Raw genomic sequence first — 26,937 nt, forward strand, 5'->3', positions numbered from 1 at the left:
TAAAGACTTCGGATGCATAGGATTGGAATACCTCTAGATTGTCAGGGGTTTGGAGTAGAGGCCCTGGTTGCTGTTCTGAGATACCTGGCACAGCCTGCAGCAGGGTCCCTCTTAAGTCATCGTACAACCTGCATTCGAAAAGAAGATGTTTCCAATTCTCTGAACTGCCGCAGAAACAGCGATCTGTTGGTAGCAAACCCAGTTGATGTAACTTTTCGTTGAGGGACCCGTGTCCGGTAACCAAGTAGGAGGATTCCAAGGTGAGAGAAAGCCAGGTCTTTACCGTTTTCAGGGTTGTGAAAGTAACATCAGGGAGGAATTTTCTGGTAACGGAGCCTGTGTGTGAGGTGTTCCATCTAGACTGCCAAATGTTGATGAGTTCCTTGTAACAGCGAGCTCTTTCTGCTTTGGGGTCAGTATTGAGATTTAGTTCTAGGCCCTGTATCTTCGTTGGTATTTTCTTTTTAATTCTGAAGTTAAGCCCTCTGAAGGTAACAAATAGATCAAGCGGCAGAGTTCCAGCTATCACCTGGATGGCAGCTGTAGGCACTGTTCGGCATAATCTGTGCGTGGCCAAGAGCATAGCACGTTGAATGGAGTTGACCTTGACTTTCATATGTACTCGTTGAACCCGGTGAAACCACGCTCCTGCTGCGTAGGTCACAATGGGGATGAAAACAGCTTTATAATACAGAGAGAGTGTTTTGTTGGAGAGTCCCCAGTTGCTCTTGGAGATCCTCATGATTGCAGCTGAAAATCTTTTCGTTTTGACCCCTAGGTATTGTAGATGTGGAAGGAAGCTCAGCTTATGGTCAATGATCACCCCTAGGACTTTAGCCTGTGTCACAATAGGAAGTGGTTTTCCGGAGATCTTGATTTGTGGTGGGCGACGTAGGTCAAGCTTTGATTTAAAAAGCATCATTTTTGTTTTGCTGGTACTGATTTGAAGCTTGTTGAGAACTGTCCAGGAGTAGAGATCTGCTAGGACAAGATTTGCTTTGTTTTCAAGGTCGGAGCGTGATTTCCCAGAAACAACCATAGTCAGGTCATCTGCAAACGCCACAATTTTGCATCCTTCAAAAGTTTTAGAAAGCCAGCTGTGCAGGACCATGTTCCACACAAAGGGCCCCAAGACAGAACCCTGTGGGCACCCTCGAGAGGTTAGTCTAGTTATCTGCAGAAGATTGGATTTAACCACGATAGTGCGCTCTGTGAAATAGTTCTGGAAGAGCTTGTAGAGATGGGAGGTACAGTTAGCTAGGCGGAGGCATGCCAATGCACTGTCCCACCAGACAGTGTCGAAGGCACCTTCAAAATCCACCAAGATGGCCAGTTCATATTTAGATGTGGAGTTTTCAATATGGAGGATGAAGTCAAACAGCGCCTCTTTTGTAGATCGCCCTGGTGTGAAGCCATACTGAGCTGGGGAGAATAGGTTCTTTTCCTGGAATAGTTGTGTGATTCGGAGAGCCATGAGCCTTTCTAGAACTTTGCCTAGATTTGCCAAGAGTGCAATTGGTCTAAGGGAGCGCGGATCTCCTGAGGGTTTTCCAGGCTTCCTTATGAGTCGCAGCAGGCCCACTTTCCACGCCTTGGGAAAAACTCCCTCTTGAAGACATTTGTTGTAGAGCAATTGTAGATATAGGGGTCTAAGCTTGAACAAACGAAGGACAAAGACGTACTCAATGAGGTCCATTCCTGGACATTTTTGGGGATTGATCCTGTTGAGGACGGCTGTGAGCTCTTCCATTGTAAAGGGATTTGTTTCCTCCTCAGAAGCATAGGTGTGATTAGCTAATCGTATTGCTCTGTGCTCAGGTAGATCGTCTGCTAGATTATCTTTAGGAAACAGTCTGTCAAGTGTGGAGTTGATGGAGTCGGTCCAGTTAGAAGTCTCGGTGTTCCCAGTAGTTACAGTGCCAAAGATTTCAGGCCTGAAAGTCTTTTCCCTAGCTATTTTGTATAGAAGTCCCCAGGGGTTGGAATTCCCTGAGTCTCGGACAAACTCCGACCAGGTGGTTTTCTTCTGGGCAGCTATAGCTTTGGTATATTCGTTCTTTTTAGCGATATAATTGCCGTGGAATCTAGCTACTTCACAGGGAGGCCAGTCGCGATGCCGTTGATAAAGTCGACGGGCACGATGGACCTCTCTGCGGAGTGCAGTAAGCTCTTGACACCACCAAGAGCAGGCAGTGGGACGGATAGATTTTTTCCTAGCCGACCTGTAGGAGGCCTTCAACAACACTTGCTGCATCATGTCTGCTATTTCAGTGGCTGTGCAGGAGTTCAGGTAGTTTGGTTCATGTGGAATAAAGTCTTTGACTACGGAGTCATCAAACGAAGACCAGTCGATGCTCTTGATGGAGAACCGCACTAATGCAGGTGGTCTGGGCATCCTAGATGTGTTAGTTGCATTTGGGGTTAGATCGAATGTGATAACTCTATGATCGCTAAGGGTCCAATCTGGTATAGTCTGCCAGTCATGGATACACGGGCCTAAATTATTGGTGGTGACAGTGACATCAATATTAGATTCGCCTGTGGAACTGCTGTAGGTGGTGTGCTGGTTTGGCTGATTATGGACTATGAGTTTGTGGGAGACAATGAAATCCTCTAGCATTATTCCTCGAAGGTCCGTGGTATTGCTATGCCAGAAATGGGATTTGGCATTGACATCCGAGACAAGAAGGACTGACTTGTTTTCAAGGAAACTGAGTGCAAATTCTAGGTAGTTCAGTGAGTCATTGAAGTCTGCAGATGGTGGGCAGTACAGTGAAATAAGATAAAAGGTCAGTATTGGGCTAATGATTTGAACACAGGTAGCAAATTTGTTACAGAGCCCATGCACGACCAAGATGTCCAGTTCATGGTTGAAGACGACAATGCAGGATTTTGGGTCCTCTGGGACAGGCTGAATGACTCTGGTGGTGATGGGAAAGCCCATAATCCTCGTTGATGGTCCAGATTGTATTCTAGCGGTGTAGGGTTCCTGGATGGCGATAACATCGATCTCATGGTCCTCAGCAGAGACACGAATTTCGTCAGAGACGGATCGTGATCTCTGTCCATTTATTTGCATAATTCTTAGTTTTGCCCTAGACCACACTGAGTTGGTGGAAGCCTGTGGAGTAGAATCAAAGTTTTTTGCAGTGACTTGGCTTGGTTTGACTGTATTTGGACTATTCATTAGAGGTTCTCAGTCGTACCATTTCTAGTGCACGTTGGTACTCAGGGCAAGTAACATCACGGACTGAGTGGGAATGCTCTCGCTTCCGTCGTTTGCAGTTGGCACAGCAAGGCTGCTCATCTTGATGGGGACACTCCACATGTACATGCCCGCTACGTGCACAGTGGCCACACGTGGGGGAGTTATGTGTACAGTGTTGAGAGGTGTGGCCATATCCTAGGCACAAGAAGCACTTTGTGACGATTGTGAAAGGTCGAAATCTGTATGCGCTGCAACCCAAGAAAATTCTATCAGCTGAGAGAACTCTCTTGTAGATTTTGGGTGAAAGGCTAATGACCCTGTGCGCCGTTGAATTGGAATTTGTTTTTGTTTGAAATCTGAATGTAATTTCTCTTTTGACTTCTTCTTTAGTGTACCCAAAGTCGGCCAGATTTTTGTAGTAGAAGTCGTCTAAAATTTCTTCATTAGACCAATCCTTGGGAGTATCGTAAATGAGTAACGATGGATTAGCTTTCTTTGGTGGTGCTGCCTGGACACCAACAGATGAGAGGGAACCGCTGGAGGAGATGCTTTTCAGGTCCTCTTCAGTGGTAGTTTCGAGTATGACTCCCCTGTTCCTGATGGGTCTAAGCGATTTGACTTTGACATTTCGATAATCACTCTTTAGCGTGTTAGCAACCATCTCCTGCACCTCAGTACTGGTCTTGAGGTTCGAGTCTTCACTAGCACGGAGTAGTAGCACATGCTGCATCTTCCTATCAGAAGTTGATGGGGGTTGTAGTTGCTGCTTTGCAGCCTCAGCATGGGTCACTTTCCTAGCTTTCACTGCTCCCGCATAAGAGAATGGAGTGGGATCAGGTGTAGCCATAGTCAGGTCATTCATTCCAAGAGGGGAAGTCTGGTCAGGAGAAGGCTACAGCTTGGAAAGGGTATCCACCACCTTCTCGAAAATAGTTGTTCTTGTCTTCAACTCATCATTTACTGCTCGGAGTTTCTCGATATCTATTATTAATTCTGTCGCTATCAATTCCAATTTAGTCCACAATTCCTGTACATAAGTGCTAGCTGTTTTGGTAATCCGGTTGGTGTCATTATTCAGATAGGAGACAAGTACGAAGCGGAACTTGCAGATGGTTTGATGAAGCGTGGTAGATTCAGCAGAGGTTTCCCAGTCAGTGGGCATCAGCGAGGACGAGATGGCCAATCGTTCAGAAGGTTTTAGACCCATTACAATCGTCTGGTCAAGGGCTGAAGGAGGAAGCGTAGGAGTTGAGAGTTTGGGGTCCACATTGGGGCCCGCGGCTGTGGAAGCTCTCGTGCATGCAGTACTACATTGGGTCTCATCAGGACCAAAGTCAGGGGGGCTGGAGCACTCTTGAACATCTTCCTGAGAATGATAATCGGTGCGCTTTTTTCTCTTTTCCTTTTTTGTGGTTGAGTGACAGACTTTTGAGGGGTTGTTATATTGTATGAGGCTATGATGTGCCTCTGGTTCATCCAGAGTGGTGGTAGATGAACTTTGCACTGTGCTCATGTTGAGACAGGGTGGTTACAAAATCTGGGATGAAAAATCCGGGATGAAAGTGCGGGATGAAAAGCCAATTGTCAACAGTATAAGTTTGTGTTGGATGTCGATAATTTGCGTTTCTCACTACGCTCGCCAAGGGGCGCAGCGAAAAATCATATTAATCTTCCAATGTTTATATGTCCAGTTAGAGTTTATAACTAGGCAGCCTTGAAACTGCTACAGTATTCCTTATGCTAGCTTACAATGCAATAATCAATCAGTCAACAGTTATCAAGTTACAGACCAAAATGTATCTTGTATATAATCATGAAAATCGATTCGATATCTTTATGATAAGTAACAATAATCAAGTACCTACTGCTTCAGTCACGTTGTCACTCAGCGACAACAGGGCAAGATGGCGTCAAACAAAGGAGAACTCCTGGAACAAAGGCCTTTGTTCTTCACGGGGAAGAAGCAATGACGACTTGAAGCTTACTTAATTTCATGGTCAAAACAACTATAGCTAAGTTGCCAAAATATACAGTCTCAAAGGCTTCTCAATCAAATGCGCAGTTACAAAAATTAGCCATACTGACAAAAATGCAATAAAAATCAATATTCTACAGTACAAAACAGCAACAATATCAATTAGAAAATTCCACGAATATATTAACAATAGTCAGTCCTATGTAGGAGCAGCCATTTTGACGGCTGTTCCAACGCAAGCAAGAACAACAGAGCGACGTTAATTAAAAACGCTTCTAGCATCGATATCCCTACAAGATTTGACACAAAAATACTATGAATGGACTCACCGTCAGACGAGGAACTCGATGGACACTTTTACAGCTAGAAATCACAATTTATATCTGACCGAGTGGTCAGGAGCGGGAGTGCAGTAGCACACGCTCTTTGAGTAGACCGGGGTTCAAGCCCCTGACTGCTGAATACGGTCGATCTGCCAACCCGCACTGGACCAGCGGGGCAGATTATGGTCCATTTCCCTCAGCATGAATTGTTGAGGAGGCTTCCATCCTGCAGTGGGTTGATAATGGCTGCAGCTAACTTTATCTTAACACTGTAGACCTAGGCCCCGCTTCTCGTGCCTAGGGACCGGCATTAGGCGGCATCTGCCCAGGCGTTGGTTGCTCCCTGATGGCGACGTAACCTGACATATAACGCATCATACATAATACTAACAAACACACACTTATACTTTTTCAGGTCGGTTTCGCACAGATTCTGCGCCATCGCAACAGTACAAGGTGGAGATTGGTTTGTGCCTAGGAACCACCAGGAAGCCACCCTCGATACCAGAACAGACGTAAACAATGTACCAGGAGGTCACATTGCATGATATTCTTAAAATGGATATAACATTGTATATAAATCTTCTATGTAAGATTGCGTGGGTAAGTAAATGGAATGGAATGGTGTCAGAAACGTGTTCCTCGGCTGCGTAATAAACGAATGCGCCAGAAGAGGACCATTATTGCTCGGGATGGTAACCGGGGCAATTTTACAAGCCGGCGTTCTGTCTGGTATCTTGTTTTTAATTAATTTATTGCGATCAGTGAACAGAATGGAATACGCAGAGGACTAATGAGAGGACACAGGATACACAGAGGACTCGTAACAGCAAAAATGCTGCGGTTTTACAGCTCATTACCCCGAACAGATAATTATTACAAAGAAAGTTATTTATTTGCAGAGGATTTGGCCGCCGAATAGTGAAGACGTGCAGTTTAACGCTCCGTAGAAATTTGTTTAAAAAATGTGCTTTAACTTCAGTTCTTATCTCAAAATGTGTTCTCACTCAATGAGGTCAACTAGTGGACTCCCCCGGTAAGAGAATTTGAAATTTCTGTTGGGAAATTAGCAGGTTATTTGCGTTAATATCTGTATCCTTTGTTTGCCAGACCGCAGTGGTCACCATGTGGCTGGCAGCAGGAATATAGAGAGGCGCCGCTATTTCGTGGTTGAAAGAGAGCTGAAAACCCAGGCTGAAAGAGAGCCCTAACTTTCTGTGACAGTAAAGTGCACTTACACCTATAACTACAAGCAGCTCTTAATTCGATTCAAGTTAATTTTGAATATTACTTTGTTCTCAGTGATAAAGGCAATTGTCCGTTGCTTTCCCGGATTGTATAACGACATACAGAACTCCCTGCCTGCACGAGCTGCCGACACTAAGCTTCTTAACATTTCTGGAATTTACGCCTCAGGGCTCATTGACCCACTCCTCACTCACTCACTCACCGTGCCTTCCACGACTTTACACGTGTTCTGTATTCGTCGTTCAGTTTTTCGCTGTCTTCAAGGACGCTGATAATCCTTTAAATCGCAAATACCCACGGTTTCTGCAGCCATGAGCGAACCTACTACTTGCACAGGGTGTGGTTATCAAGTTGACTATGTCCTCGTGTGCACTTCGTGCAAAGCCGTTCGCCTCTGTGGGCCATGCAGCCCATACGCTGATCTGAAAAGACTCGCAAAGAAAATTTAAAAATTCTTGGAAATGTCAACTTTGCAAACAAGCAGAAAATGACTCGAGGAATGTCGATGACACTCCACCTAATTCACAAACTGATCCGGAGTGCGTATCCCGCCGTGATTTTATTCAGCTAAGTAATTCTGTAAACGAAATTCAGACCGCAATCTCTCAACTTTCTGCTGAGTTTACACAGTTAAAGGACTCAGGGCAACAGAGAACCGACATCACAGGTGCTAAACCTGATGAATTTCTAAAGCTGAGGATACCTGAACCCGGTGCGTCATGTTCAGGAACCACGGACGCAGTTGTTGAGAATACCGAGCGGTTGATCTCCAGAATTAATCAGCTTGAAAATGAATTATTAAACTTCAGGACACCCTCATCAGAAGCAATAGCGAAAATAGATCATGGAAATGAAATCTCAAAATCACAACTGGCAGAGCTACAAGACACAAAGAAAACAAGGAGATGAAATTTATACTCCTTGATATCTATAATAAGATCGAACTGTGTAAGCTAGCAGATCCGAGCAAACTCACTAACCTTCTGAACTCAGACGATCTTCGTAGATTATATAAAAATTACCCAAAGGCCATTACAGTATCAGTCTGTCCCGAATGTAGCAAAAAATCAATCCCCAGTCCTCCAGCAGAAGCTCCAGGTAGGAACGAATCTGAAAAACGGCCAAACACTGGACATCGTCGAGCGCCATCTCCTCGCTCCAGCCAGCTTCTAAAAACAGATGGGAAAGGGCAAAAACCACACACAAATGCCTATCATTCACGTACGCTCAAGAGGAACCTGAAAAGTGCAATTGATGTTAATCACCACTCAACAAAAGAGAGGTTTCCACAATTACAAAAGCAGGCTCCACCAACGGTCAATGGCACCGCATGTAGAAACTCTCTTACTTGCAATAACGAATTCTCTACCTCTATGCCAATGAGGCAAAGGTCATCATTTCCACCTTCACACCCAACTTATCGCAATGCCTGTCCTGTCATACCTCACTCGCACTTCCCATCTTCACAAGGCCTCGGATTCAGTGTCGGAACGAATTCAATATTCGAACCAGCGGAATCTTCCACACTACAATTTCCGCTCCCAGTTCACTCCACTGCAAAGCCATCCTATCCTATGCAATCAGAGGAAAGTACACGTATGAATTTCAGAGTGAGCCAACGAACAAGTACAGCTTCACGCGAATGGCTTCGAATTGGCACATCGACCAACTCCAAACTGCAGCCTTCCCACACACCTCTCAGACGGCAGAAGTCCAGACCCTCTAGTGGACTTTTCATATCTCGCTTAGTCCCAAATACCACAGCAAATCATGTCGCTGAGGTTCTACGTGATCAACTAAACCTTCGACTAAAGGTGCAGCAACTTCACACCAGGGACCCCCGCTGCGCATCGTTCAGGGTTGACTGCCCACAGGACCTGTTCAATTTAATTGGAACCGAATCTATCTGGCCTATTGGCACCATTATTCGACCCTTCTATAATGGGAGAACCAGTCGCCTTCCCCAACCTCCACCTCTGCCCCAAAACCAAGTCTGCAACATCACCACCCATAGCTGACTGGATGCATTGCCAGACAACCTACAAAGATCTCAGCAGTCCTCCTTTCATACCACTGCTCTGCCAAGCCCCACAGTTAAAGCACCACCCCGCCATGATAAGAGTATCCTGAGTCCTCTACGTGATGGTCCCCATAAAATACCAGTCTATATTTCGTTAGGAAGTCGTGCCGTTCGCTCGCGAACATGCCAACTCAGAACACCTCCAATCAGGACGGAAGTTCGTCGACCACCTGTCATCAGGGTGTACTTCCAAAATATCAGGTCCATTAGGAACAAACTAGACTCTGCAGAACAGATCTTCCTCTCCCAGGTCGCTGACGTGGTGTGCCTAGCAGAAACGTGGCTTCGACCTAATCAAGACACACTCTTCTGCTCAGCTATTGCTGTTTACCACATGCTGTCTGCCTCCAGGGAGCAATCTAGAGGCGGTGGAGTAGCCATACTGTACAATACCTCCCTATTCTCATATGTGAATTCGACCTCAACTGCAACTCAAGCTTTCGAAGCGATTATAGTCTCGCTACGCTTCCACCCCAGCCACATTGATATCGCAGCTGTGTATATTCCCCCAGGGCCTACAATTGAAATTATTGAAGATCTAGAGAACTGGCTCTTAAACCACCTTCGTCCGTCTGCACAACGCCTTGTTTGTGGTGATTTTAACGTGCCTCCAAACCGACATCACCTCTTTATCAGGCTCTGCAAGTTCTTCAAATCCATCAACATGACACGGGTCAATGAGAACCCACCAGGGGATTGAACCTACTGGATCTCGCTTTTGCTTCAACACCATGCACAGCTGAGGATGACCCCATCGCATTCTTCCTGTCCGATCACCAGCCCATAGTTTTGACATTGTCATTGCAGGTGTCAAACTTCAACATCCCTGACAACAAAACAGTCAGATACGTTTCAGCACCTAAATACCTTAATCCTTAACTCTGTGTAGAAGCAGCATCCTGCATTCCTTGGGATGTCCTCATTGACTGCGACCTCAGCTTCGCAGTGACACTCTTGTCTAACTGGATTAAATCCGTCACCGACTATGCTGCCACCAAACGAGAAACAGTAACTCCCCGTTCCAGATCGTGGTGGACTGCTGACCTCAACAACAGCTTCAAAATGAAACAAGTCCTACATAAGAAATGGAAGCTTACGAATGGCAGTCAAGACAGAATAGCCTTTTCCCGCGCCAGGGCCCACTTTAATCGAAAGAAAGCTGCTGCAATCCAAGTAAATCTTGACCGCACTCTGAGGAAAGGAAAGCCATTCTATGCTGCCCCACATGGTGGATTCAATCATATGCTTGATCCTCAAGAATGGCTCAAATACATCGCCAGGTTTTCAAATACAACCACAGCCCCATCTACAGATGTCCAGCCTGACTATGAAAGCCCTTCAGATGTCCTAGGGACCATCCAGATCACGAAACAGGAGCTCATACGTGCTATCAATTCCCTTCCCACAACAGCCACTGTTGGGGAGGATGGAATTCCGCAATTTATGATCAAATGCTTGAGCACATTCATCATAGACCCTCTTCTCTCGATCTATAACAGATGCCTCGCTGAGCATTATTTCCAACCCCAATGGAATAAGTACAGAGTGTATCCCATCCCTAAAAACCAATTTGCCACAAACGTCAGCCAGTTCACACCCATATCAGTTGCCTCTTGTCTGTTAAAAACTCTTGAAAAGGCTTTGCTACCCACAATCACTCAACAAATCCTCCAGACGAAACTACCTGAAATCCACTATGCCATCGCAGGAAAATCATCAATCACCAACTTGGCAGCCACTACAGAACGCATTCTCTCAGTATTCGAACAAAGAGCTGAGCTAGCAATCACATACCTCGACATAAGCGCAGCCTTTGATGCCGTGTCGATCCCAGCCTTGCTCCTCCTACTTAAGGAGAAATTTCACATTCGAGGTAATATGCTTTTTGGAATCTCTTCTCTGTCACAGAATACTTATTCTCCATCGGCAGCAACGTACCCTATCCTGCGACATTACTGCTGGAGTACCGCAGGGGGTGTCCTATCTGGTGTCCTGTTCACAGCTATCATCCTGCCAATCATTGCCTCAACGAATGGTCTCCTATGCTATGCCGATGACCTCAAACTGCTGACTCAAATTAACCCTGGCGACAATCCCGTTCAGCTCAGCAAAAGGATCAATTCCCAACTTAAGGATCTAGAATTGTACCTGGCAAACTTCAATCTAAAAATCAACCCAGTGAAGTCTGCCCAGGTTATATTCTCCCTTAAATCCATGCCGACAGTACTCAACGCTTCACTCGCAGGGGTACGAATACCAAACGTACCCTCGCACACAGACCTTGGCGTTCTGTTTGACCAAAAGATGTCCTTTGTCAACCAGATTGACAAAATCAGTATCAGATTTTCTCGTCTACGGTGGATCTCAAAGCAGCAGCTGCTACACGTCCGACATCCTGTCACTATTAAAAGGTTCATCACCTCCACCGTCTACCCCGCCATTCTCTATGGTGCAGAAATATGGGCCTCTGCTGCACCTACAAACCTCAAGCGGGTGTACACCGCTGAATACTGGCTACTGAAATGGGCCAATAACAAGCTTCGGCTACCTCCCGCTACCACAACCACCATGATGGCCCAAGCACTCGACATCCCGAGGTTGAAGTTCCTGATCGTGGAAAAGAGGCTAGTCTTCACAGCCAAACTCATCACAGGCCAGATATCATCTCCAAATATTTATTTGGAACGCTTGCTCTTGGAGGATCCCACAGCCAAGGCTAAGGTCGGTACCAGCACTCGTGGCTCACCACAACAGGCTTGTGGTGACTGAGAGATTTCTTCCCAAGCAGATGCTCCCCGCCCTCAACCGTGTGGATGCCGACATCGACAGCATAATAAGTAAGAAGAAGGACAGACACAACTTTATCAAAGCCCTTGAAGCCTGATGTATTGTAAAGTTGTATTTATTTCTGTGTTTGTGTCTAGCTCTGTGTTTTTATGCTGTATTTGTATTTCTTTTGCATTCATGATCGGCATTTTGTAGCCTTTTGTATGTGTTCGCTTTATTTTGTAGCCTTTTTTTTTTATACGCCGTACTTATCTTTTCCCTAACTGCTATATGTGAACCCCTGGCGCTCGTCGCCGTGATGGGATATTGTGCTGTAACTCTACTTCACAATAAAGATTTATTTTTTATTTTTTTTTTATTTTTTAATCGCGATGGTCATCAGTGTCACTCTTGGCGGATCACCGCAGACTCAACCACTCAGCTTAGGATCAGAACTGCTTTCTGACGACACGTCCTCTCTAGTCCTCAACAAACTTCTTGAAGTCCAAAACAGTTAGGGAATGACGTTACGTAGTTGTTTTCCATTACGATTATTACTATATTGAATACCATGAAATTAATAATATAGTTTACTAAGCTATTCGCTTAAACTAGCAAACATTAGGATAACGTTTCAGGCATCTTACCGATAGCCATCATCAGACCGTGCTTGGGGGAACAAAAATAGAAAGGGTTACAGATTTGAATATATTATAAATATAATTACCAATATTACGATTACAATACAAAGAAATTAAATTCTTAGCTGCTGACAGACTCACTATACACCCCACGCAATTCAGCGAGTTCTTCCTTTGGGTACTCACCTCTTCCATCTTCCTGGCTATTTCCTTGGAACTCGCCGAGCGCAGACAGCGAATCATCAGCTTCACGTTCTTGACGCTAGAGCAGTGCAGACTGCGGGCCAGGTGGTACACGTGTTTCCGGGGACTCCTCTGTACGGCCCAGTGAGCCAGGGGGGTCCCGCTCTGCAGGATGGCCTTGTGAAACAGCCCTGTTGGAAGAAATATAACGGTAACGGCGCACTCAAAATACGAAAGGGGGAGGAAATGCCAACTTGGGGGAAGGACCATCTTTATTCCTTAAAGTAAAACTTTGAAAGTGCCTTTTTCAATTTCAAGAATGTGCGATGAAAATTAATTTTCATTTCGCATCCTTTGAAAATAAATTTTTCTGCGTTTCTTTCTTTCAAAAACACTGTTTTGGCGCGAGGAGATATTTTTGTACCCCAAAGGTAATTTTGTTTTACGAAATCCAAAATCTTAAATTTTAAAATTTTTTAAATTTTAACCCAAAATTTTAAAAATTGCACCCTAGCCAGAAGGCACTCCATAGTGCCTTCTGGCTAGGGTGCAATTCTCTGATCAACACCAGAAAATGAACTACGGGAAACAGGGAGAGTCAGATTCTAGTGTCCCTTTTTGAAGTGGCGCAAACTTACCCTTTGCAGACGGCGATACAAGATGGATGCCCACGCACGCTGCTCCCGCGCTGTTCCCGAAAATTGTGACATCATCGGGATTGCCTCCGAATTCCTTGATGTTTGCCTTGACCCACTTCAATGCCAGCAGCTGGTCCAGCAGCCCGTAATTACCTGGAATGTGCCTGTCTCCCGTGCTCAGGAACCCTGGATGGGGAAAGAAAAGAGGAAACATTTCAGACAACCTTACAGAGTACTTTTGAATGTGTGCGCGCGTGTGCTGTAGGTACAAGCTGTCCTGCAAGAATTATAAGTTCTAATTACACGCAAAGTGAAGCAGAACAGCGATCCACCTTATTTTTAAAAGCTATTTTATTGTCATCGAACTGCAAAGAATTTTATCCGAAGATTGCAATCTCTTCCTCACATCGCTAAATTGTAATCACAACATTCTCGTGGCGTCTTACGTAACAGGATAACGATCTAAATTCTGGATTTGTGAAGTAGCAGCATGGGGTATTTTTATTTATTTTATTTAAATTTAATATACTGAAAACGACCTTCGCTGAGAAACATTCCTTGGCCTCCAAAGCAGCTTTTCTCTTTAGAAAAGATCAAGATTATATTTTCGTGCATGTCAGCGCTTATTATTTCAGTAAAGAACCCACCTCAAAATGAATGAACATTATTTGTTTCAGGTAGCAACTGCAGTATTATAATTAAGAAACTTTTATCTAATTTGGACGACTTCCTCCTTCTACAAAGGCAAAGGAGGATTCAGAATGCCAACAATATTTTATTTACATACAAAATTTATGAAAGAAAATTTATTTTATTTTATTTCAGTAATTAAATGTCTGCTAATAATATTTTTAACGAATTTCGATATTATTCGCAGGTGGCGCTGCTATTGGGTTCATAAAGGTGGAATCTTATTACAAAATATTGTATGAACATTGAGAGGCACTCAGTTATCCGTTTTTAAATGCATTGCTATATAGATAATAAGTGTAGAAGATTTGCAGTGTGCTGGTAGGCAATATTTGAGAAATCCCTTTTAAATACCATTAACCATCATTGCTTCGGGCATAGACCGGAGTACCTTCATTCAGTGATCCCACAAAGATCCACTACCACCAATCTCATGGAGACTATTTCGAATCCAACACGCCCTTAACTTCAGACAGCAATTAGACATTGTCTTCTTAGACGTTGCATCCGCTTTCGACAGTATATCAATTTCGGCTATTACTACCATCTTGGAGGAATATTTCCACATAACTGGGCACGTATTAGCTATAATAACGAGTTCTTTGAGGGAGAGACGCATCACTGCCATAAATGGAATTTCGAAAGTGACCGTCCAAGTCAACAGGGGAGTCCCACAAGGTGGTGTCCTCTCTGCTACTCTCTTTGCAACAGCACTGCATCCTTTCCTGACCAAAAATCAAAAGCAATTTGTCGTATATGCAGACGACTTGAAATATTTCGTCACCTCGAATGACCAGAACACATCTTTACAACGCAACAACGAAGCAAACTCCAGATTCGCCTAGTGGCAAAAATACCTTAATTGCATGGGGCTCCGACTAAATGAACAGAAGACGGCACAAACGGTTTTCACCAACAACGTAATAAAGAACCACATATCAATACGCGTAAATGGCAGCGTGGTCAAAAAAGTCAGGACACATATTGATCTTGGTCTGAAATGGGACGAAAATCTAAACTTCACACCCCATTTCGAACAGGTAAAGAAGAAAACTTACGCAGCGCTATGGACGTCCAGACAGGAGCTGGTTGGTAACAGGAGCCCTGAACTTGTTAAACAATATATTTCAAGATGCGTCATCCCCATCCCTCTCTACGCATCTCAGATTTGGTCTTCTGCCCCAGATGCTACCATCAAGGCTTTCCTGGGTTTAGAGTACTGGATGCTGAGATGGTTAAACAGGATCACTACGAAGCCATTTACAATCTCAAGGGCGGTTTTATATGCCAACTTGGATGTCACACCTTGATCTGTACACGCTCAAGCATAATTACCACCAAGAACATTCTCACGCTTGCAAAACTGCTGACCGGGAGACTGGACTCGCCGAAAACTGACCACCTGCTGTCTCGGCTCCGCATGACGCAAAGGTGGGCGAATAGGACACCATCCCCTCCACTCAGCAGCGCGCTAACTCAGCTGGGAAGCCTTCAGTGATTTTTTTCTTTCTAACACCATTAAGAGGTACAACGATCTTCAAGCAGACCTAGAAAAGCTTTGCATAGAGAAGAGGTCCAGGACTGAAACGTTTCAGAATGCATTACTCCATCTATAAATGTTGAGTGAAGCCCACAGATGAAAAGAAAACAGAATGCAGGAAATGAAGAATGAACTGATCGGGACTGTTTTTGCTCGTGTTATGTTTATATTGGACATCTTGTTGTTCTGTTATCTTGCTGTGAGAATAGTGGTGTAGTTGTGAACATTCTCTAATTCCTTGTAAAATTTGCAAATTATGCTTATGCTCTCTCTCTCTCTCTCTCTCTCTCTCTCTCTCTCTCTCTCTCTCTCTCTCTCTGCCTGTCATGTAAAATAAGGCAATGATATGTATAATATAATTAATTAGACAACGTATAATTTGTATAATTTATTAAGACAACGATATGTATAAATTATAAATGGATAATTCTGTATATAACTTATATTTGTATATCTGAATGTGCACCGGCTCATTAATTAATAGCCGTAAGGGGGGTTCTCTTAAGAGAAAATAAAGATAGATAGATATATAGAAAAGGAGTAGCTGGCTACTCCATTACGAGCGAAAAACTTGGGCGTAAAAAGTTAACTTTGGAAAATCAAAAAATCTTCAGCACGAAACAGCCAAAGAAGTCCCGGCTTTAGCGCAGAGCTGTTAAAATTTTACTCACACCATTTTGTGAGCAATAATTCTTGTTCTTCTGATCCTACAACTATTCGCTCTTTTAAAGGGAAATAAAAGAACAAAAGAAATGAAAGTACTACTAGTAGTAGTAATAATAGCAGAAGTGGCATGTGATGCAAGAAAGCAAGTGTATGAGCTTATGCAGCATCAGCCAAAAAAAAAAAAAAAAAAAAAAAAAAAAATTACAATACAATTCCCTCTAAATGTTTGTCCAGTTCGGTTCCTTCCTTCCTCCCTCTCTCCCTCCCTCCTTCCCTCCCTTCCCGTGATATCGTGTAATCTCCAATTAACACCGTTCCTCCCCTTGCAGTGGATAAAATGTTTCTATAACGTTGGAACTGTTTAATGCAGTTTCAGTTGAAAATTAATAAAAAGAACCTTTCTTTAAAATTAAAAACGAACATTACTTTCCCAAGTATGTTTGTACAATGGGTTACGCATAGAATACGCAGCTGCTCGTGTGGTGTACTCGTGGAAAACTCCGTGACAGTGGAGTGGTTTCGCCACTTGTGTCTCGTTCAGAGGGAGATCTGAGCACGAATCCATTCGGAGAGAAGACATTCCTTAAGGATCCTTTCAGAAAAGGAGCTTACTGCAAAGCCGTACGGAGTGGAACGTAATCAGAGCTGATGCGCCAAATATTGGCAGGAGCAAAACAAGGATGACGCAACAACCACTATGACGCAACACTGAAGTTATTCAACAAATGCAACTTCAAGTTGCTGTTACTGTTAATAAAAGCAAATCGGTGCGAGGTTTTCAGCACCGGCCTTATTAAGTATCATCTATCTTGTTCCATCCAGGCATCTGTCCAACTTTCCCTCAAATTTGCTTAAGTTCTACTTAAAATACCCGAAGTTCCAGGCGGTAAGTTGTTCCAACAGTTAAATAAACCTTTAGGCGAAAGAGAATTTTCTTATTTTTATTTATTTACAAAAAGCGCTAATAATGAGCAATATTATATGCTAGAAATGGTGCAGCAAAGAAATAAATCACGAACGCAGTAGGCTTTACATGATTCGTGCCTATCTGAGAAGCAATCCACAGGTGTTGTTCCGCTCTCCACTTAAGACATGCAACGCGATTGAGGAGTTAGCGATGTGATGGTGGAAGACGACCTCTAATTCGTAGTAAGTGAATACGGCTGGAATCGAGGCTTCCCCACAAATGGTGAGAAGTAGCTGGGTTGTTCTTCGTCGAAGTGTTTAAGGCTTTGAAAGGCTTCGGTAAAATGAGCGATCTGTTAATTCGCGTGTGGAACAAACGAAAAGATAAGCGCTACAATTAAGGAAGGGGAGTCGTACACTGGACACTCTCGTAAAATAAATGTTTCGGGTTGACTGGATCCGTACATACTACGAACATACATCTGCAGAGGAGGTAAATTCATCAAGAATGTCAGTGCCATCAGTATTCCTCGGAGACATCTACAGTACCGAATTAAAAAGCGCTCTTAAACTTGAGGAAAAGGCTGATGAAACGCTTAAAAAGCAAAAGTACTCAATTAAATTTACCGAGAAGTAAAGTTAAACGAGTGATTGCGTAGTTGAACGACAGCCATTCTATCCAGAAACACGCAAATTACAGCAATCGTAGTAGTCCCCGTCCCAGACCAAAATAAAACGGGCAACCCCACGCGGTTATTGTAATTTGTTAATTCGATTTGAGGGCTCTTTTAAAATTTTAAAAAGTTATTTTTCGGCGGCTTTAAATTTCATTTTTAAATTGTATTCTCAACTCCTTAATGGATCACCTTTCCCTTATTTTTAACGAATCGTTACCCCCAAGAATCCATTTTAAATTCCTTTTATGCATCGAAGAAGGCCTCCAAATTAGAAGTCGAAAATTATCGCACGTTCACTCTGTCACGTGATCGACTCAATTATTCGCGAAATTCTCGAACTCCGTCCTGGAGGATTAGTGGCGAGGGACCTCGGTGTTTTTTGGACTAAGAAAATTACGTCGACCCTGTTTACAGCGATCTCTCGAGGGCGTTCCTTGATTCACTTGATCGCACCCTCCCGAAATTTAAACGGCACTCGTACCCCACCACTCCACTGGATCCGATACTTTGCAAGAAGATTGAAGAAGAGTCCTGTTTTCGATGAACTTCGTTTTGAGGTGCAGGGAGCGAGATTTACATTAAATACCCCATTAAAACTATTTCGGTTTTTTCCATCAAGGCACTGTGGACCTATAAACGGAATGATGACAAATGCGTACAATTTTAGTAAGGAGAGTGTTGTGAGAAGCGAATAAGATGGATCCAACGGGAATTCATCAGTCTTTTAGACAAGAAACAATTTAAAGCTGACGTGACCTCAATTCCATCGAAATCTATCCGTCTACAGAAAACAAGTGTCCTCGGCTAACTGCACTCGCCAGTCTCAATCGATACACGCGATTCCAACGGCTCTTCTCTCGGTTCTGGGCAAAGTGCATGGACGACTCTGTATGAGCCCATTAACGATTATCCCTAATGAAAAATGTACGCCCTCAGAAAACCAGTTTGGCTTTAAGAAAGGACCGAGTCCACGATAAATAAAAAAAGGTTGCGCTTTATAGAGCGCGTTTAAGAAATGAGAACATTATGCCGAGATTCGAGGGGTGGGATCGGTAGATTTGATTGGGGTATAAAAGGCCGATCAGCGAACCTTTTGTACGAATGTCTCTGGAGCTCGGGTACGTAGAGTAAGCAATGTGGTTATCAAATCTTTGTGTCTGCAGTATATAAAAAAGTATATACTGCAGACACAAAGATTTGGTGTGACCAGGGCATGCACAACTGTCTCCTCTGCAATTAATACCTGGAAAAATGCCCGTTAAATATGTCGTCCTATTGAATGGTGTGCTGTATTACGAGAATATTACGAGAATTGATGGCATTTTGGCAGAATAATCGACTGGAAAAGTTCCACTAAGGGTAGACAAACGGATTTGTTTTTGCCCCAGGTTGAAACTGTGAATAAAAAGAAACCGTGGCTCCAATTTGGCCTTAATGCAACCTTCTTAATTACATCCAGGACACGGCTTGGCTTAAGACTGTTCCAGTTCACGTTGAAAGAACAAGGAACGTGGACAAGAAGGAACCTCTCAACGTATGATGCTACAGCGCGAGAATTATGTTCACTTAAGACGAACTTGGGAAGGATCTGCTGCAGTGGAGTTGAGAGAGACTCTCTGGCCATTGTTCGTAGAACGACGATGGTTTAATGACTTCGACAGTGTTGTGTTCAGAAGACGAAGCAATCTATTTGTAGACAGTAGAAGCCAGCCTCCCGCGGAATGGACACTAACTTCTCTCACTAACATTTATGGAATAAAATCGAAATGCATTCTTTTCAGAGAACGCAGAATGCCACTTCTTCGTTTTCTCTTACGTTGAAATTTGTTTATTAACCAATTGCTTGAACTCAACTCGGATGCCAAGAAAAGAGTACGATCCTAACCGTGGATACGAAACGGGTGCACGTGCGGTATCTTAATGGACACGGCCGAATCTCCTCGAACATTACGGCGACGCGCAAACAATAAATGAAATTCGAAAGTTTTCATTTTGGATTTTCTTAATTAAGTGCGCCATTAATGGACTCGGTATTCTTAAGGTGTTGTGGAAGAAAGCCGTTAACTTAACAGCTTCATCAGCGGTGTACGCAGGGGAGAGCGCGGGGGAGGGGGGGAGGAGTAAACCCTGCCGAAATTTAGAAAATATTTTTCTTACTTTACCCTCCCTCCTCCTTGCGTACGCCGCTGAACTTTAAGGGATTAAAATATTCACGAGCGCCGCGAGTTTATCGCAAAAAAAAAAAAATAATAATATTAGCAAAGAGAGGTGGATGAAAAGACTAATTGCAATGATGGTTTGCAGGTGGGACAACGGAGAGGCGACACAACTGACCGCGTGCACAGAAGAAGCCAACGCATCGTCGTCATGAGCTCCAAACCAAACGAGGACAAAATTCCGCCCCCCGAAGAGTCGCCGGAACCAGCTTTCCCCCCACCGGAATCGGACAACGAGGGTTACTTGTCTCTGCTGTCCATCCACGACGAGCGACCGGTGTGCGAGGGGGTTTCGTACCCGAGTGCGCTCTCCCTCTCCGTGCCACTCTACTACGCCCTCCCCAAGTGTCTCGACCCAAACTTGGGATGCGTGCCCTTCCTGTCGCCCGTGAACTCCGAAACGAGACACAAGATCAGCCAACAGTGGCGATCCACAGCCAACGCCGCGATCGACACGCCGATGGTTGCCCACTTACGGGCCACCCACGACCCCGTAATTGCGCTGTTCGGCGGCCTCAACCCCTGCCAGCCTGGCGATTACTTGCTGGGGGGATCCATCTTCAGGTACCACTGCAGAAAGGGGCTGTGGAGCTTCTATGACACCATGCCCGAGCCCCTCTCCTACCACGCGGTCACTCTGCTCGGCTCCCGCGTCTACGTCACGGGGGGGTACAGTCCCTTTAAGGTCCGCTCGGGTGAGATGGTCGCCACCTCATTCGCCGTCTATTTGGATTTGCATTCGAACACGTGGCACCGATGTGCCGACATGACTCATGCCCGCGCGTGTCACTCCATGGTCGCATTTCAGGGGCTGCTCTTTGTGTTCGGGGGACGAGACGAAAACGGGAGGGTGCTCTCGTCGGTGGAAGTTTACGATCCGGAACACGACCTCTGGAGAAAAGCGGACGAGTTGCCGGAACCAAGAATGGGCGCGGCCGCGGTGTGTCTCACGGATGCCATCTGGATCATCGGAGGGATGACCTTTCCGCGGCGAAACTTTAAATCCCGCATTGTGTCGACAGTCTTCAGCTACCGCCCGCACTCGGGAAGGTGGAAAGAGAGAAACCCCCTGATCAGTCCTCGCGCGTTTTGCTCGGCAACAGCGCTTCGGAGCGACGTGTGGGTTTACGGGGGGTGCTCGCTCAAGAAATGCGGAAGACGCTGGAGATTACGGAGTACGGGATGTGTGGATGTTTACGTATCCGACGAGGGAGAATGGCTGAACTCGGCGAGGCTCGCGCTACCCAAACACGCGACTGCCCTCGCAAAATCGGGCTCGTGCGTTTACATCTTGGGCGGAATGAGTTCCGTCCTTCGGCGACCGCTGTCTCAAGCGGAACTGCACAACCTTTCTTCTGGATCCGTGACTGCGATCTCGTCGTTGCCTGCCGCCACCACTGGGGCAGCCGCGTTGACATTGTACCCCGACGATTTAAGAGCGGAGGAAATGAAAGAAAGAAGAAAATGGACAGAAAACAGAAGGAGCATCCGAGAGTCGTCGTACACGATGGAGAAGAAGGTCGAAGTGCACTCCGAATCGCCAGACGGAAAATTTAAAGTTCGAGAGACGACAATCGATTTCAACAGCGTGGAGGAAGGGCCGACGCATGAATTGGAGAGCCACGAACTGAAATTCCCCGAAATACCGACTGCAGCTCGAGACAGCCCTGTTCCGGAATCCTTGGACCCGAACCTGGGTCTCCTGTCGGACCCTCGGAGGACGTTGTCACATCGCTCGTCGGACCTCAACAAGAAACTGAGGAAGTTGCAGAAGCACCGCGCTCATCTGTTTTCGCTGCACGACCAGGCGTTGCCGGCTATTCTGCTTTTTGGAGGGATGAATCCGAAGAAACAGTTCAACGAGACTTTGGGGAAACTGATCCTCAGATTTCTCCCCTTCAAGAACACTTGGGAATTTGTGGACTTGATGCCGGAGCCCCGCAGTCATCACATCAGCTTCCTGTTCGACGACACGGTCTACATTATAGGCGGGTACGATTTCAGTACGGCTCGTGGGCGAATGTCGGCATCCAGACACGTATCGGCTTTCGATATCGCGGACAGGCGGTGGGAGAAAAGGGCCGCCATGAACGACGCAAGGATCTTCCACGGGATGGCGGTGTTAGACAGGAGGGTTTTCGCAGTCGGGGGAAGGGACGACAAGGGGAGGCTGCTCTCCTCGATGGAAGTGTACGATCCTTTGGAAGACAGATGGAGTCCTTCCGACTGCCTCCCCTGTCCCCTCATGGGGGCGGCCGTGGTCTATTTTCTGGGCGACATCTGGGTGATGGGAGGCATCACCGACCGACCCACTTACTCCGTGCTGAGCAGCGTGTTGAGGTACAACCCCGTTTCCAGAGTGTGGAAAGACGGACCACCTTTGGAAATCCCCGTGGCCTTCGGCGCAGCCGCGATAGTTTCGGGATACGTCCACCTGTGCGGGGGAGCCACTTCTGACCAGGGAAAGCTGAAGAGTTTGGGGGTGATCTGGATGCTGGACCACAATTCGCAGAGGTGGCGCAGAAGATGCAGCCTGCTCTGGCCCAAACATTGTCTGTGCGCGGCCGTGGTGGAATCGGGTCTGTATCTGGTGGGAGGAATGAGCAGCCAGAAGAACAAAGCGTCCTCGGACACCCACCTTTTGACTCCCCACAAGAAATACGCGCAGCCCCTGGCTCCGCTTCCAGTGTCCCTGTCCAACACGGGCTGCGTGATTCTTCCGCCGAGACTGAAGGAAGTGTACGGCTCGGGAAGCGTGATGTCCCTCATTGCGAACTGTCGCGCCAACAAAAGTGCGAAACTCAGGAGAAAAACGTGACCTTTCGGATGCGGAGGACGCTTGAGAGAAGAGGAGCCGCCTTTGCTTCTGTACACCCAACGATTCATTTCTGTAGAAATAAAGAAACGCGTACACTTAAACGACGCTTACTTTGGCCATCCAGGTCACGTTTGTTGCGTTCACACCGCACTCCACTCACGCAATTTCTTTCCTCACGGCTAAAAACAGCGAACTTGTTTGACGAACGACACTTTTCCTTTTCTTTTTTTAATCGCAAGACATTGTGATTTACAGTTTTCTTTACAATTGTCATATCTTTATAAATGCAAGACATAACCTGCAGTAAATAAAATATTTATGAGGAATATTTAAACGCAGAAACACTAATTAATAGGGCAGTAGTAATTAATTAAAAAGCGTGATGAAATTAAAAAGCGTAGAAAGCTTTTTAATTAAAAGCGAAAAAATTCAAAAATATTATTATTGATAATATTGATAATATTACATCAATAAGATAAATTTATTTTTATTAGTTTAAATAATACATAAAACCTAATAAAATAAAGTAAATTGTTGTAAAACAGATTATAAAATTAGTTTTTAATACTAATTTTGCTAAAAAAAAAGATATCAAATCTTGTTTTTATTTAGAAATGCTGCGGTTCTGGTAAAATATTCAAATTTGTGGTGATTTGGTCTAAATTTTGTGATGTGAATTATGTTCCCTCAAAGGCGTACGTGGACAGCTAAAATTGCTGTCCACGTACAAGATAGGAATATCAGTTTTGCCTGGAAGGATAGAAATGTTTGAATTGGATGACAAAAGTGGACTAAATTAAAACTGTTCTCGTGAACACTACGATTTCCACATTTGAAATTTGCCCAATGAACTGTTTTCATCTCAGTGCAAAAGTTGTTTTTCCATCTCAAGTTGCTGACTCGCCTAAAACCCTACAACAACCAACCAATCAAACCGCTGGGAATGCCAATGAGAGCATCACTGAACCGAAGAAGTGCTAATGTCTCCCGAATCCACAAAGGTAGTGGTTCGGGAGACATTAGCAATTCTACTCCTGCAATTCTGAAGGTAAACACTGAACAGTTCGGATCTGGGGATTCTATGACCAGAGGAGGGCATAGTAAATGAGCATGTGTAGAGAAGAGATTTTGGACTCCCTTGGCGGTCTGTCCGTGAAGCGTTTTACTAGAGCCCCTGATAAGAGGGATCTTTGATTCAGCAGTTATTCTGTTTGTGATGGAAGGCACGTTATTATAAAAGATGAGTAGGCGGGACACCGTGTCTTCAGAGATCGGACATGTAATCCGAAACCATATTCTTCTTTAATTAAGTTGATAAGATCTTCAGATTTAGTGGCGGGTCCAAGTCTAGAAAGAAAAATTCGGTCTTTTGTGGGAATAATTGATATTATACTTATGTTTGAGTAACTGAGATTTTTCTGCAGTAGTTACATTCTGTGTTTGATGAATTTTGGCTGGAAGCTTGGAGGAAGTATCTTGAGATATAGAGGCTTTAGCATTTTCTGAAGATTTGTTTTGTTTTGATCTTTGGTGTGATATTTGAGACTGGCAATCAGAAACAGGTTTACTCACTGTGGCGGCAGCCTTACAGACAGGTTGCAGACCTCATTAGATGTGGCAGCAGTTATTTTTGCATATGTTGCCTTAACTGATGTTGAAGAGGATTCCACTTGGTGGCTCTGAGCTTGTAAAATAGAGGTACAGACAGAACTGTTCCGCAGAGGAGAGCAGGTGGTAGGAGTGGTTCTATTTACATCAGAAGAATCATCTAACAGAGTCTGTTTGGCAATAAATTTCTCTGTTGAATGACTTGAATCATGAATATTAGCAGGCTTGGGCAAATTAATATTTGCAGCAGTAGAAGTATTGAGGCCGGTGGAAGATGAAGATCTGGTCTCAATACTAAGGGCATCGTCAGGTAATGAAGAATTCCTATTCACTTTGAGCCCATTAGTTTCAAGAGTAGGTTCAGAATTATTCCTAGCTTCCCTTAAGTGGCAAGACATAATTGACAAGATATTTTTAATTTGGGCGTTAATGTCGGAAATTTCAGCCTGTTGATTAGAATCCAGGGGAATATCGGATTTTGCAGTGTGAGGTACGCTGATTAGCTGAATTTGAATGAGGGTTTTCTGCATAGTATTAAAGAGTAGTTCCTGGAATTCAGTTGATTGCAGAATACAAAAGGTTGGATTCAGAGTTTCAATAGGGAGGGAATTAGCGCTGAGATCTTCTGACAACACAGATATATGTTTGTTGGCAAGAATTATCTACTCAGTCGGCCGAGTGACCTCCGATAACACTTAAGAAAAGTCGGGCGCAGAATGAAAAGAGCAGGGACTTACCGAGGGCTCCAAGCCGGAAGTTGAGCGTCACCACAATGACTCCGCCTAGAGAAGCGAGCCACTCTCCGGAGTACAACCGACCTCCGTTCAGGAAGTACGAACCCCCGTGGATGTACACCATCACCGACAGAAGTCCATCAAATTTGACCTGCGGACAAAAAAAAAACGGTTAACGGTGGGCGGTAAAATTGGCGCGTGCAATGTACAAATACACTGACGAGGTCATTTCGGGCAGGGGTCGAGAAACGACAACATTCGAGAGATGTCAGGGACGGAGTTGGGAGCTGCATCGAACCATTTCGTTCGGGTGCCGATCTGAGGGCTGTCGTCATTTCTCAGACGCCCTGTTCGCGTGGCGAGAATGCAGGAAGCGCAAAAGGGGGTCGAAAGGGTGCGCACTTACTTCGGGCACGAATACGTTCAGGTTGAGGCAGTCTTCGCTCTGCTCGTACATGCGAATCCTGGTCCTCTTCAACTTGTTGGTTCCGTCCAGCAGTGCCCACACAGAATGCTTCTCTCCCTGCAGGCACATGGGGCCGAATTCTGTCGCTGCACGGGTTCCATTCCAGGGCCGATGAGGGACGGGTTCCTGAAAAAGAACGAACGAAGATTAAACAACGAAACACAAAGGCGGAGCACACCCTGAATCCGTTCGTTTTCCAGTTGTCACCGCGTTACTTGATGAGGTACAAAGTCGTGCCAAAAGCCGCGTGTCGATTTTGTTACGCGGTGTGTTACCGTTGCCATAATATGCACGACCCAGGCGCTCGACTATCCAGCTGATTGGACGTTCACCCTGTTCATAATGGCTCTATACACTGTTAATGGCCCCTTCTTACTTTTTAAGAAAACATCTCTTTACTGTACCACGAACTGTGTTATGAATAGGCGCTCTGTTTATTCTGTGGAATGAACGAGAACGTGGATCGATCGCAGAATTAAAAATATCGCGTGTGTACGCGCGAAACAGGTTTCATGTGTAAACATCCTTGACGACACCTACTAAACTTCGAACAGCTAGAATCGAAATCGTGAACGACGTAATTTATGCTCACGCCCGCTACTTACTCTACCGAATCAACGTTTGAAAGAGGTTAGGCCAATAGCCTAATTACTAGGGCTTGCATAAAACCGAGAAATTTCAAACCCGAGTTTAACCGAAGTTACTCTTAAAACCGGTTTTTAAAACCGATTTTCTCAGACTTAGGGAAAATAATTAAAAGCTTATAACACAGGTATTTCTTTTATCTTGGGTAGATTGTACAAATCGTAATCAAATCTTTTAAACAAAATCTATCACGTCTTATAGAAAAAAAAAATTTAAAAATTAAAATTCTCCAAAAAAGTAACCAGCTTGAGATTATACAAAATTACAAATTGTATTCAAATCCTTTGAATAAAAACTATCTTCTCGTATAGTAAACAAAAAAATAATAAGCCCTATAATAATAATAATAATAAATAAATAAAAATAATGTGAAACAGCTTGAGGAAATTATTTTACTATTTATTGCTCAGCTTTTTCCTGAAAATGATCCTTTAAAAAACAGTGTATTAAGCATTTTTCCTGATAGACTTGACCTCCTTATTTTTGTGTTAAAGAGACCAGTGAAAAAAACTCTCTCTCAGATTGGACACTTGTTGGTTTAATGGTCAGCAGTGCTCTATACACTTTCTCCAGCTTTTCACTTCTACTGCTAATTGCCTCCAAAATTTTAAATTCTTTGCTGATTTCCAATTCACACGGACATTTTGAAGGCTCTTCAGTTAATCTCTTTATTACACTATCATACTCTCGCATGAGTGTATCTCCAACATCGGAACTAGACGAGTCTTTGTTTTCTTCTAAAAGAACAGTTATTTTCAATTTCTTCATTCAACGCTAAGACTCCTTCGGAATGTTTTGCAAATAATCTCTGATAAATCTGTTCAGCATGCTTTTTCAAAACTTGCTTACTTGGAAAATCAAAAGTTCTTGAACCTGAATATTCTTTCCTAAACTTTTTGGGGTTGTGTA

General features: G+C 44.4%; 2 protein-coding genes across 2 annotated transcripts in view; one reads left to right on the forward strand and one right to left on the reverse strand.

Annotated features, from left to right (window-relative positions):
- The window catches only part of LOC150077640 (pyrethroid hydrolase Ces2e-like), a 74,858-nt gene that overhangs the window by 25,472 nt on the left and 22,449 nt on the right, over positions 1-26,937 (reverse strand). The window contains exons 2-5 of the mRNA XM_090385561.1: positions 25,324-25,509; positions 24,921-25,068; positions 13,063-13,248; positions 12,428-12,615 (exon numbers count right to left, since the gene is read on the reverse strand). Coding sequence (XP_090241687.1) covers positions 12,428-12,615; positions 13,063-13,248; positions 24,921-25,068; positions 25,324-25,509 — 708 coding nt within the window. The remainder of the gene's footprint in view (positions 1-12,427; positions 12,616-13,062; positions 13,249-24,920; positions 25,069-25,323; positions 25,510-26,937) is intronic.
- LOC150077641 (beta-scruin-like) lies at positions 19,909-22,575 on the forward strand. The gene has a single exon (XM_090384842.1). It carries the CDS (start codon positions 19,909-19,911, stop codon positions 22,573-22,575), a length of 2,667 nt encoding a protein of 888 aa, XP_090240968.1.

The sequence above is a fragment of the Mastigoproctus giganteus genome, chromosome 11, assembly GCF_048544385.1.
Source record: "Mastigoproctus giganteus isolate SK-2022 chromosome 11, ASM4854438v1, whole genome shotgun sequence".
Classification (NCBI taxonomy): Eukaryota; Metazoa; Arthropoda; class Arachnida; order Uropygi; family Thelyphonidae; genus Mastigoproctus; species Mastigoproctus giganteus.